Below are 13,502 nucleotides of genomic sequence, written 5' to 3'. Positions count from 1 at the left end.
AAAAGAGTTTAAGGGAACTCAAATATTGGGATTTTTCACATGACTTTTCCACCATTGTTATGTCTCAGTTGTGAAGGAAGATAAAAAGCATTATACATGAATAAATTGTTTCTCATTTTTTGTGGCTGTTGATCATATTGACCGGGTAAACCAGTATTATTTTATTGGTCAGGTGAGGACTAGAAATTCAACATCCTGACTCAAAATCTTTTTTTTTCCCTACTACAACTGCCTCATGACTACATTTTAAGTTACTTCCAAAGGGGGCAAATCAGTAACCAATAAACTTTACATTTGACTACCACCCAGCTAACAGGCCCGCTTATGCTAAGATTTGAGGTAAATAATTATCTTTTAGGAGGGTTATCTTCTTCTGAAACTGACTTTTTTACTTCATTTTCTTTTACAGCTCTATGGACTCAAAACAAACAAACCTTCTCTAACCAGCAGCAGAGAAAGAGTCCATGAGGTACAAGAGATATTCTTGGGACTCTGAGTAAAAGCAGAGGTGACACATGTTGGTTAAATGTTCAAACTCTGGGGCTAAACATGATGCTAGTGAAGGCTCGGCCACACACCAGCTGTGAGACCTTGGGCAAATTATTTTTCTTCTTTCGCAGAAGTGGATAATGAGCACCCTTCTTAGAGGATTGTTGAGCGGATTAAGTGTAATAAAGCACACAGTATTTAGTGCAGAGCCTGGCATGTATGAGCATCTATTAAATGGTAGGTGCTAGAACTTTTATTCTTGTTGCAATATTAGCAAAACTATTAAATGAGACCAAATCATTTAGTCTGAGATATTTTTAAAAATTAGACAGCAATTCTTGTCTTGTAGTTCCTTTATTAGAATGTTAAAAGAATTTACTATGTGCTACTGCTATGTTTTGATTAAATGCCATCTATTTACTAAGAATGATATTTCAAGGACTTCCCTGGTGGCGCAGCAGTTAAGAATCCGCCTGCCAATGCAGGGGACACGGGTTCAAGCCCTGGTCCAGGAAGATTCCCACATGCCGTGGAGCAACTAAGCCGGTGCACCACAACTATTGAGACTGCGCTCTAGAGCCCGCGAGCCACAATTACTGAGCCCTTGTGCCACAGCTACTGAAGCCCGCGTGCCTAGAGCCTGTGGTCCGCAACAAGAGAAGCCACTGCAATGAGAAGGCTGCGCACCACAACGAAGAGTAACCCCCGCTCGCTGCAACTAGGGAAAGCCCACACACAGCAACGAAGACACAACAGAGCCAAAAATTAAAAAAAAAAAAAAAAAAAAAAAGACTGATATTTCAGCAGAGAAACATAAATGAATCCTTCATCTGATCAATATCTCTGATACCTATCATCGTTCCTGGGTGTTCTATATAGTAGCTGTCAGTCTTTCTAAGGAAAGATAAAAAAAAGATCAGTCATTTTTTGCCTAATAAAATCAAATGAGAAGGCCATGTTGCTTTATAAAAACCTTAGTTCTGACATACGATTTAAAAATGCTTATGAAAAACATATTCAGAAAACCATTCAAAAATTGATCATTCATCACTAGTCTCTTATGCTCACCCAACACTGGTTTACTTAAGATTAACTATGCCTTTTAAGTATTTCTAAGAGCTTCAATAAACACATGATAGAGAAATGTGTGAAAGATTCAATGGGCAATTTTTTTCCACACTGAAGACTTTGGTTAGCTCAATTGTACTGGGTTACCTGTTTTGTTGCTTATTTCATACAGTGATTTACAACGTTAAGTGCCAGCATGCCTAACAGCATTTCACAATGCATGAATTCAGAAAAAATTTACAAGTTAAAATAATAGGCTTTAAAAATGAAACTGACCTCTGAAGGTTTCTTGCTGAGAAATTGCACATTCAGTAAACAGTAATGCCACCAGGAAAAGGATGAAGACTCCAAAGAAGCCTTATTAAGAGATGTGGGGGGCTTCCCTTGTGGCGCAGTGGTTGAGAGTCCGCCTGCCAATGCAGGGGATACGGGTTCGTGCCCCGGTCTGGGAGGATCCCACATGCTGCGGAGCGGCTGGGCCCGTGAGCCATGGCAGCTGAGCCCGTGAGTCGGGAGCCTGTGCTCAGCAGCGGGAGAGGCCACAACAGTGAGAAGCCCGCGCGTACCGCAAAAAAAAAAAAAAAAAAAAGAGATGTGGGGTGGTCTATTGCCAATATTTGAAAAAGGCTCAGAGTATATTAGCCTAATTACATGGTGTGCTTACAGCTTATTATCAATGTCCTCTGACAGAGATATGTTATCCTGGCCTTGAAAGCTCAGTGCCCATAGTGTCTTGAAATGAACTTGGATAACGTCCAGGAATTTCCATCAGTCCCATACATTTTGGAACAAAGCACTAGTAAAGTGCACAAAGTACATGTTGGTTAAAAATGTGGTATCCTTCAACATTCAAGTTTTTCTGTTTGGTGCATTGAGCTAACATAATGTGTCTCTATGATTGTTGGGAGAAAGACTCAAAGTGACATAACAGAAAATTCGCATGTTATACCATTCAAATGATAATTAAGACCATCATAAATTAATCTCCAAACCCACTACTATTCACTCATCCTTTAGCACTAATGCTTCCAGTCTTCCAATACATGCTATTTAAGGACTACTCACAATGAACTTATGTTAACTAGCAGGAAGCATGTGATATGGCATTTTCACCCAAAAGCATACTAATTTTATTACCCAGTGAAGCAATCCTCATCTATATTTAACACATCAGTAACTTTTCATACTGACATTTGAAATTTAATGCAACGATTTCATGGAAAGAAAAATATGTGGAACATAGGATCATGTGAACTCTTGGTACTAAGTTTTATTTGTAAAACACTCAGGGATTACTGTCTTTAAAAAAATTTCAGTATCAATAAAATATGAAGAGCTGCTTTCATTTCAGAAATTCAACTTGTATGCATTCTTTCAAGTTTTTCTACTTAGAAGGGTATAAGCACAATAAAAATTTTACTGAGTTGAAGTTTTTTACAAAACACTCTATCCCACGAGATCATCTTAAAGGTCAGTTTTAAGAAGGTTCAAAGTTGAATTGATGGAAAATTACATATTCTTTTCTCATTTAAATAAATACATAAAGCAAGCATCTTGAATATACCCTGTAACAAGTACACATGAATTCTTCTTTTGATATTGGGCAGTGAATTTGTGCATAATACTTCTTTTGGGGGAAAGGATAGTGACAGTGATTTTCTGTCAAATAATTGTTGCTGTTGTTTTTCTGGTTAAAATATTATATATAACTACCCTCAAATGAATGTGGATGAGTTGAGCTGATGACATACTTAAGCAATTTATGGACTTTAATGGATTCTCTTCCACATAAATGATTTTAAAAGCCTATAAGATGAATATATACAGATGTATAAGCTATAATTTTTTTCTGTTGGTGAATAGAACAAACACAAGCCTATATTTTAAAATACAAGAGATCAATCTGGACTAACATTTTTATCAAGCTGCATCTAAAATAAATGGAAACAACCACTCCTTATTATTAATAGACCTGTTGACTAACTGTCCCTGAGATAAGGTATAATAATGTGACTTTATAAAAAGTCACGGTTGTGATTATTACAAAGAGAAACAATTAAGAAGGTGGAAATTGCATATCTAAGTGAAGTCTGGACAGACTCAAAGAAACTACTGGGCTAATAGAGTAATGCACTAGTCAATAGATTAATAATTTTAAACCTAAGAAATTATCTGTATTAGGGGGAATGCTGGATAGAATTTAAGGCAACATTTATATATTTTTAAAAAGAAATCCGTTTTAAAAGCGATTCTTCTTTCGGTGGCAAAGATGAACGATAGCTTCCAAATTGTATTCTCTAATGCGAAGACTTGTAAATTACCTATTCTGAAGAGAACATTAACCATTTAGGTACTAGGTATTTCTGCACTTGTTCACATCATACCAGTTTTAAGAACAGACTCAAGAGAAAGAAATGCCACAAACTGAACAATCAATGTTGCCTTAAAAAAATTTTTTTTTTTGGCAATTCACTACTGAACCAGCCTAACCCTAGTTAGCCTGTATACTAGGAAATACAGATCACATAACATTGTAGTTTCAGGCTTGGACAGCAAAAAATATAACATAATAGAAAATGAAAATGCTTGATTATATAATGCCCCCTTCTAGTAAATAAAGTTTTGTAAATTCCTGCAGGATTTTACCCAAGTATGAATACCCTTCTCAGAGGATTGTTAAATCTGTTTGAATATCAATATAATTTCTTATAGTCAATTCCTAACTTGTTAGGTATTAACTATATGTGATTACACTCCTCCATTGTCACCCTATTAAATATTGATAATATTTTATTACATAGTGTCTACCTTATTGCATCCACATTTAGATAAATATACTTTAAAATGCTTTTCTTATTACTCTTTTTTTTTTTTTTTTTTTGCGGTACACGGGCCTCTCACTGCTGTGGCCTCTCCCGTTGCGGAGCATAGGCTCCGGACGCGCAGGCTCAGCAGCCATGGCTCACGGGCCCAGCCGCTCCATGGCATGTGGGATATTCCCGGACTGGAGCACGAACCCTTGTCCCCTGCATCGGTAGGCGGACTCTCAACCACTGCGCCACCAGGGAAGCCCTCTTATTACTCTTTTTAAATAGGCTAAGTGTGTCCACATGAAATAAAGTGATTTCTAATGTGGTGGAAGCCCTTGAGAGAACGAGTAAGCTTTAGAAGAATTTGGTATAAATGCTGATGATGTAGACAGGAGAAAATCTGCATGTTGAGATTCAATTATATGATTTTTGAACCTTTCCATGAAAACAAACATTGCCATTTGCAGCTGCCTATAGGAATACTTATAATCCTCAAAGTGTAAAAGTATGTTTTAGGATTTGCTTCTCAATACTCCTGAAAAGTCAGGGTTTTTTTTAATGATGCCCAAATTTGACTTGAGATTTCCAACACGTCTTCTTTTTTTTTTCATTTTTATTTGTTCTGGCTCTGTTGCAATGCAACAGACACAAATACTTTCAGTATATTTCCCTATTGAAACCTATCTGCCAGATTTTGTGCATAGGTAATGGTAATTAGACTACAAATATATTTTCAGGATACAGAACCATCAGGCAGCTGAACTGTATTCTTTTGCATATCCGTGGGTTATATTGTGAAGGAACCTAGTATACCCAAGGGGAGCCGGGTGGCAAAGGACCGGTGTGTTAAAGCCAATTATGTATCACACATAAAAGTGCACATTAGCTACTTGAAAAAATTCACATTTATTTACTGTCAAACCGTGTTAAACTTTACACTGGATATTAGTGATGGGTTCATTATTAACAGGTTTACACAAAGGGATGAAAAGAAAAGCAGAATTTTGCTGAAACAATTTACATTTCACTAGAACTTTATCATAAAATAAATTAATTACTAAATATAGGCAGAAGGAATATGGAAGAGTAATATTTATGTTTAATTTTACTTTTTAAAAAAGAATAGGCACCTTTTGTTCACTAGAAAGTTTGTGAGAAGTGCCCAGTGCCCTCTTTGCCCCCTGTTCAAGAACAAACAGAGGGGTGACAAACAATCTTTTCTAGATTTCACCACATTTGTGCAAGGCATGGCATAACTGGCTTCAAAGAGTTTTTTCCCCATAAAACACGTTCTTTTGGCCATAAGAAATTTAAATGTAAGAATAAGGACTAACTTGTCAAAGCAGAACACTGTATACAGTGGAAAATAAGTGAAAATGGGTAGAACTTACAATGACAAAGTGTAAGAAAAAACATTTGATAACATATGTGCAACCAAGAGCTTTACACAGTATTTTCTCCAAACTCTAAAATTATTTTAATGACAATTATATTTCAGTTGGACACAAATGTATTTATTTTACCCTAGCAATAGAACAAAATATAATTTCTTTAGCCATTTTTGAATAGGTCATTGTACAGTTGAGGAAACATATGAAATAAGGCCTGTGGCTTGATTGCTAGTGGTTAAACATGTTTTCAATCTTTGCCTTAATGTAAAAGGTTTGCAGTTAACTGCAAACTGATGCAGAATATCTCTCCTGCTTTTCCAAGTCTTGTCAGGAACAGTAAGGTTCAGTAAATTTGTCCCACAGGATTTTAAAGCCTACATCTTGTATATAATACAATGCAGGCCTACAAAAATGGTGCAGCCATATTTACAAATTTAGTTCACAAACTGCTGCAGTAAAATGGCTGGAAAGTTTTGTTTCACTTGTTTCACAATTTCTCTAAACAGCAGCAGAATCTTAAAATACCTGGTTGGCATCTCTTTTCTTTGTAACAAATAATTCATTTTAGTATACTCTGTGTATATACAAAGTTTTTGTATGTTATATAAAAATTCACAGAACTGCGAGGTTCAGTCATCTTTTTTACACTGGAGAACCACAGGTCAACAGAGCCATCTCTTCAAGCAGAGTTTGAGGGAGCTGTATCAGGCCACGGAGCCTGTCTTTATTTACCAACACTTGCACGGGGCCGCTGGGATTCCTTAGCTGCACTATTAAAGACTTGTCACCAGCTGCATTTGTCCTTCTCTGACATCTCCTTCTGGAATACACCCTTCTTTGTTAATGGGGATTATGTAACCATCACTATTGCCCCTGCTGATTTGGTAGCACATCTGAAGCTGATGGCCAGCTCCAAGGTTTGGCATGCTCTTATAGTAAATGTCCTCGTTCTCACTCCTCCTGGATGGAGACAGGTCTTCTGCCATGTCGGGGCTGCTCTCCTGATATGGAGAGTCTCTAAGGTTGGGCATGCTTGTGTAAAGAGAGTCTCTGTTGGGAGACTGTAGGTGGTCCTCGGCCTCGGCTGTCAGCTGGGAGACGTAGCTGTCAGTCCCCTCGGGCTTCACTTTCTTCTGGGGTTGGTACAGAAGGGAGTGAGTCCGCTGAGGAATGAGCGGTGCCTCGAGTTCTTTGTGATGGAGCTCCAGCCCTGGGTTGTCACTGTGCATTAAAGACGAAGCATCTGCCACAATAGCGTCATCTTCGCTGCTGCCCCCTCCAATCACAGGTTTGACTGGTAGTGTGAGCTCGAGGTTGTGAGCCTTGCTGCTGCCCCGCAGGTTGTTGTGCACTAATTCTGAAATGATCATTTTCTCAAAAGCGGTATCATTCAGACTTAGTCCACAGTCCACGACTTGCACGCTGTCATTATAGTCCCCCTTGCGTAGTGAGTAGCTGTTGTTAAAATTACCATTTAGCGGTAGAGTATCCATGGCACTTGTATCCCTGGCATTGTTCAGTGAATGTCCTGAAACAGAAAAGGGAGGGGTTCGGTTACTGCCTCTGTTCCTTCTTCAAGAATCTTTACTTCTTTTGTACAAAACTTTTTAATGTCGTTCAGGACAAAGTTGTATTTGAAAGCTAACACTTGGAAAGTGCCAGGCTTTCCTGCATTCCCAACTGTAAACAGTTGCAACCCCTTAGATAACAGGAACAAGTGTGAAAGAATAATACTGTTTTCCAGGGAGGGAAGGTGGTATACAGAATGCTGCTTTATCAATTTCGGGGAGACAGTAGTTATGAATTGATTTTTGGTCAAATCTCTGACACTCTTATAAAGACTTCACTCCATGCCCTTGCATAGTTAATGCAAAGCAATTCATTAGTGACGTTTACATTTTAAGGTACGAGACTATGGTTTATAAAAATAAAATTAACAGAATTTGTCCTAAACAACACTAAATTAAAAAGGAATAAGTCACATACAAAAACTGAAGGCAAATGTACAACATAAACCCACATAACTGGCAAGCAACTCTTTAAACAACATTCTAACATTTCCTTTTTCTGGAGATGAAGTGAAAAAAAGAATGAAAAAATGGACAGACACAAAGAATTCATGTTAAACAAAGACAGCCGTCTCTCATACTGACTGGACCAGGGGCCCACAAGCACCATCCAACAACACGATAGACAGCAGGTGGAATGACTCACTTTGGACAACTCACATCATGTCTGTCTGCTCAGGCTATCTGGCCTAAGAGTAGCTGATATATAAAAGAAAGTAAAATGATTTATTGTAACATGATGAAGAATTTCTAAGCTTCTCAGCAACTTAGAGCAAGGGTTCAACAAATTAGATCACCAGCAATAGCAGCCTTTTACTTTTTCATTGAATATTTCTTATTATTTTGAACTTTTATTTGGTACTAATACTCTCTCTAATAGCAATGGCCCCAGGCTCCTATTGGTCAAAGTTTGCCTGCAGCCCTGCAGTCTGCATCAGTCACAGTGACAGCACCCAATGAACCAGCAGAGTCTACTGTACGAGACTGGCCCACAGACACCATGGGCATGGAGGTTAAACGCAGAAATGTTAGGAGATTTCTTAAGTATGGGTCACAGAAATTAAACCAAGAATAAATATCAACTGTGGAATGGGAAAAGGGTGTCAGCCTTGGCTAATATATTTTTATTTCTAAAGGAATGAAAGATTGGATACGTCTGCTGAAGATATGAAAAGAGGTTCAGGAGGAAAAAAAATATGGTAACATGCTCTCTTTGAATCAGAGTTGTATTTTTCTACAGACACATAAACATGTAAACTAAGACATCACAGTGCTTCTCAGGCAGATGAAAAAAGAAGGTTTTAGAGAAAATTAAATGGTCTGTACCATGGAAAGTTAGGTTATTCATTCTCAAAATCCTAGAGAAAAAAATCACTTGTCTACAGATAGGTCTGGAAAAAAAAAGAATGAAATGATGTTATTGAAATGAAACTGACCACTGTGAGGCTGCTGCATTGTATGCAAGGCTTGGAGGAGTTTAGGAAAAAAATTAATTCTTCGAAAAAATAGGAAATTTCCCTTTTTAGTGCTCACTCCACTCTTAAAGCTGCAGATTATCCTAGAAAACTCTATGTCATGACCAATAAATACCTAATAAATGCTCAATTAATTATCATTAGCAGAAAATAGGGGGGTCATATTTATTATTGACTCATGTTATTTAAAAAATTCCGATCCAACTTCTACATTTGAAAAACTGACAGTTCGATTTGTATCATGCACCAAGGCATGTTTGACAAAATGAAGTTATGATGGTTCTTTGCATGGCTTCCTTTAGCCTCGTTGACACAAATCTCCAGCTTTATAAATTTATATACGTGCCACAAACTCTAGAAGATCTACTATTAGGAAACATTTGATGTTTTAAATTATAAGTGACACGGGGATCAGTTGCTAGCATTTGTTTCCTCTGTCGAGGTTTGGTCTTGTCATTTTTCTTTTTATTGTTGTTTAATAAATATAAAAATATATACTGGGTAATCCAAAAGGTGTTTTCTGTGATATACTGCAGATTTAAGCACATCTTTGGCTGGTTTTGAAGAGGCAACTTTTTCTGCCCAAGTTCAGGTAATTCACTGGAAGACTTTCCACAGCCTGTAGCAAGATTACTGTGGGAATGCAGAAATGATAAGTCAATTATTAAGCATTCTGGTTGACAGTACCTCAGGCTTTAAAGAGCAAATTATTTCAGCATTGCATGTACTTAAGTATGGACAGTATTTGCTACAGACCTCTACTACTGACAAAAGGCAGCACATATAGGTGTACTGTTTGAATTTGGAAACATTTGAGTTGCAAATTGTGAACCACTTGCCCGCTGAGTCTACTTCATGACTGCTAGTTATGTTTTAATTGTGCCGGTTAAAAATCATGCTGAAAAAATTTACATTTGATAGGCAAAGTTAAGTTTTACTCCCATACTTGTCTCTCTGTAGGTTGCTAGAGGAAAGCATAAGGAAAGTAAGAAAAAAAAGAGAATGAAAAGAGAAGCTGCAGTTACGTTAAAAAAGAATGTCAAGGAAAAAAAAACAAAACGGAAACGAAGTTCTGTGTTTAATTTAGTGGCAAATATCAATCACAAATAAAGATTATATGCTAACTGTAATTATGTAATAACTTTCACCAAACTTGAAAATTCTGTTAATATTAAATATATATATATATTTTAAATAAATAAGCTATTAGAAAATACAGTAAAATACAGGATGGGTTAGTGACAATCTCGCCCCCTCCCCCAATAAAAAACTATAGGTATAAACTGACTAATATTAACTTTATTCTTAAAGTTTTTTAAGAAGAAAGAAAAACTACCATAAAGCTGCACTATACTATAGTTTGGTTACATTGATAATGCTGGATGTAGTTTTCTATACCTAGGCATCCAAATTATTAGCTAAGTCATGCCAGAAGCAAACTCCGTCAGCAAGCTTTAGAGTCAACTGAATAGTATATTACATAGATAGGATACCTCTAAATGATATAAATCTTGAAGATGGGCTCTCAGACCATGTGATGTCAGTCCTGTAATAATATATTAAGATTTATGCCACCTGTGTCAAAAACATGGATAATTATTGGTAAATACTATCATGACTGAATTTTTACTATAATATAGTGCAGTTTTAGAAGCCTGGCATGAGCAATACCATAATGCTTTTTAACTGAGAAATTAAGGATGTAATAGTAAGTATATGGCAACTTGAGTGTTCTAGAAAGAGGGCAAAGATCAGAATTCTGTTTAGCAGCAAAGAAAGGTAGTTGTATTCGTAAGTATAAGCACACCTGGTGAGTTAAACACAGGAGCTGAAGGGGCATTACATACAACTGTTTCAGCGAGCAATGTGTTATAGGGGTTGTTAGTGCCGTGGGGTCGAAGAAGAGGGTTTGTTAGTAGGTAATTGCCAGTCATTCCTAAAGCAAAGAAACAGAAAAAAATACATCAGTTCTCTTATTTTAGTGTTGCAGTTGCAGTAAAGTACTTTTCGTATTCATCAACGGTAGTGGATAAGTTGGCAATGGAAAATCTGCTGAAATTTTCTGACTGTATTTGAACTACTAATTTGAAGGAGAAAGGGAAGAGGGAAGTTAAATTTCAGCAATTCACAGGTGCTTTCTAAGTCCCCCAAGTAAACACCTGCTGAGGATGACATTTACTAATTTATACAAAATCACTGTTAAACAAAAATGGCAATTAAATGCACAGAGATCAACATTATGTTTCAAGATGTTACTGCTTAATATTAAAAACCTAACCACTGAGGCCCAGAAGAGGGAATCTCAAACTTTCAGAATTTACAGGTGTGGGATTATCCCTCATGAAAACATCAGTGTTAATACCAACTCTGATACAAGCAGGAGGAAAAACAACTTTCACAAACAGGTAAAAAGTATGACACATTGCACCAAGCTTCTCTTAGTAAATGCAAGAGCACACATGCTGAGGGGAAAAAAGAGACTGTGTATAATGAATTATTAGACCATTCACAAATTCTATCCAACAAGAATTCTCCTTCTGTAATCTTATTTGCCAGGTTTCAAAAATGAATCATTGAATAATTCATTTCCTTTTTGATAGTCATCTTAACAGAATTAGGTAAAACATCAGAGCAATGGAATAAACACACATTTCACTCATTCTAATTGACAAATTACAAACCTTTCAATACTTATCAAACATGCGTTTTGCATAGCTAATGTAATTTGGCTAAAAATATTTTAAAATTCAAGTTGGTTTTGATGCCATACAGGTGATTTTTTTCATTTTAAACCAGAATCTCATCAGAACAATGTCAACAATGAAAAAATGTCTTTCATACTACATTGTGATAAAATATAACATATTATATTACAAATCAGTACATCAAAACTGAAATTACCTGGATAAATTACCTTTCCAAGAATATATACAATAATATATGATTTTTTTCAAAATAAATTGAAATTTACTAAACTTGTACTCAGGAATATGTGTCTGTACATGTACTTGTGCCCTTATCTGGCTAAATTATTTTATTTGTCATATTATTTTAAGTTGGAGTTATATTGATTATGTGATAAGTTTAAGGCTATAATTGTAGACACATTAAATAACAATTCAAATATAAAAATTACTTTGTAAATTCTCATGTAGTTTAATTATTTGTTTATGAAGAGTTAGTATAAATGTTTTGACATTTACTTTTTACTTTTTGAAAGAAATGTAAAAACAGAAGAATTTTACAAGAATTTTCACTGCAAAACTGGCACTGTTTAATGTGAATAGTAGTTACTCTAATTATATTAATGTTTTAAGAAGAAAACTTTCATAAATGTACATTTAGAAAGAATAAATCTGGGGCTTCCCTGGTGGCGCAGTGGTTGGGAGTCCGCCTGCTGGTGCAGGGGACACGGGTTCGTGCCCCGGTCCGGGAGGATCCCACATGCCGCAGAGCGGCTGGGCCCGTGAGCCATGGCCGCTGAGCCTGAGCGTCCGGAGCCTGTGCTCCGCAATGGGAGAGGCCACAACAGTGAGAGGCCGGCATACCGCAAAAAAAAAAAAAAAAAAAAAAAAAAAGAAAGAATAAATCTGTATTCACTAGGAAAACATTTTAATCTGTGGCAAAGCATGTTCTCAGAAATTACTTTTTCCAGCCTCACTCTGTTAACGTGGTATTTGAAATCATACTTTTTGCATTACATTATTGAATAAAAAATTTATATGTACTTTAATAAAGGATAAAAGATGACTCAACAGGTTTAAGAGCTTGTGATATAAACCCATTTGAGAGGAAAATTCAGCATTTTCTCTAGAATTATTGCAAATTGGCAAAAGGCACAAAATTTAAATTGTAAACTCAAATTTTCCTAGTAACTGACCTTGATTAAGTGTTGAAGTGCTATTGATGTCACCTGAGATAAAAGAAGATTCAGATTGTTTTCTCACAGTGTCATTCCACATCCTTCTTATACGACTCTATTAACATAAAATAGCAAGACATATGTTATGTTAGTTTTCCCAAGCTTACCTTACATTAAAGACACACAAAGATGTACCCTAAACAATCTGTGCAGAATTATCTTTTGACCTTTTTTAAAAAAATGTATGTTGATTCTGTTCTAGAACTAAGGAAGTCTATACTCCTCTGTTGCTTCCTCTACTAAGGAGTATTCAATTTTCCAATCTTAAAGAGAGTGTTCACTTGTCTTTTTTTAAAGTGGAGATGGCTAGTTAGTCAACAAATGTTTACTGAATGCCTACTGAGTCCTGTGCTGTGTGAGCTTAGGATATCTAATGATTATGACATACTTCTTAAAAAAGAATACCTCTCAAAAAAGGATGTTTACACCTAAGAAACACCTTGAAGAAATACTTAGGATGAAATTAAAACCAGAATACTAAGAAGGCAAGTATTTGCTACCTAGATCATTATAATGAGGAGACAATTAGTACATCTGAACAGAACATGTCTCAGAAGGCTTTCCATAAAGAAGATTAATTAAAGATGCTGTCAAACTCTTTGTTACCTGTGTGCCAGAGGAATACCGAGCACTGGTTCTGGTGGTGGACGCCTTCACTGAACTGTGAGGGCTCTCAGTTGGGAGGCCGCCGCAGCAATACGAGTGTCTGAAGCACTTGCCGTATTCTTTTCGTACCTGCATTGAATAACCACAAGACCAAGGGATTAATATAAACATAC

The 13,502-nt window shown here is 36.4% G+C and overlaps 1 protein-coding gene across 11 annotated transcripts in view; it reads right to left on the bottom strand.

Moving 5' to 3' along the window:
• Nucleotides 1–5,254: 5,254 nt before the first annotated feature.
• The window catches only part of ADGRL2 (adhesion G protein-coupled receptor L2), a 180,412-nt gene continuing 172,164 nt past the window's right edge, over nucleotides 5,255–13,502 (bottom strand). For 9 of the 11 annotated variants that reach the window (XM_082613693.1, XM_082613688.1, XM_082613685.1 and 6 more), the window contains 3 exons: nucleotides 13,330–13,458; nucleotides 12,682–12,778; nucleotides 5,255–7,286 (listed from right to left, as the gene is read on the bottom strand). In XM_082613693.1, the coding sequence (XP_082469819.1) occupies nucleotides 6,532–7,286; nucleotides 12,682–12,778; nucleotides 13,330–13,458 (981 nt within the window). In that variant the 3' untranslated portion in view covers nucleotides 5,255–6,531. Of the gene's footprint in view, nucleotides 7,287–10,294; nucleotides 10,377–12,681; nucleotides 12,779–13,329; nucleotides 13,459–13,502 lie in introns of all 11 variants that reach the window. The other 2 variants (XM_082613686.1, XM_082613687.1) reach the window with 2 other exon arrangements.

This window comes from Mesoplodon mirus (assembly GCF_964341445.2).
Source record: "Mesoplodon mirus genome assembly, chromosome: 3".
Lineage (NCBI taxonomy): Eukaryota > Metazoa > Chordata > Mammalia > Artiodactyla > Ziphiidae > Mesoplodon > Mesoplodon mirus.
Note: the sequence above shows the minus strand (reverse complement) of the source record. Positions and strands in the feature narration are given on the sequence as shown.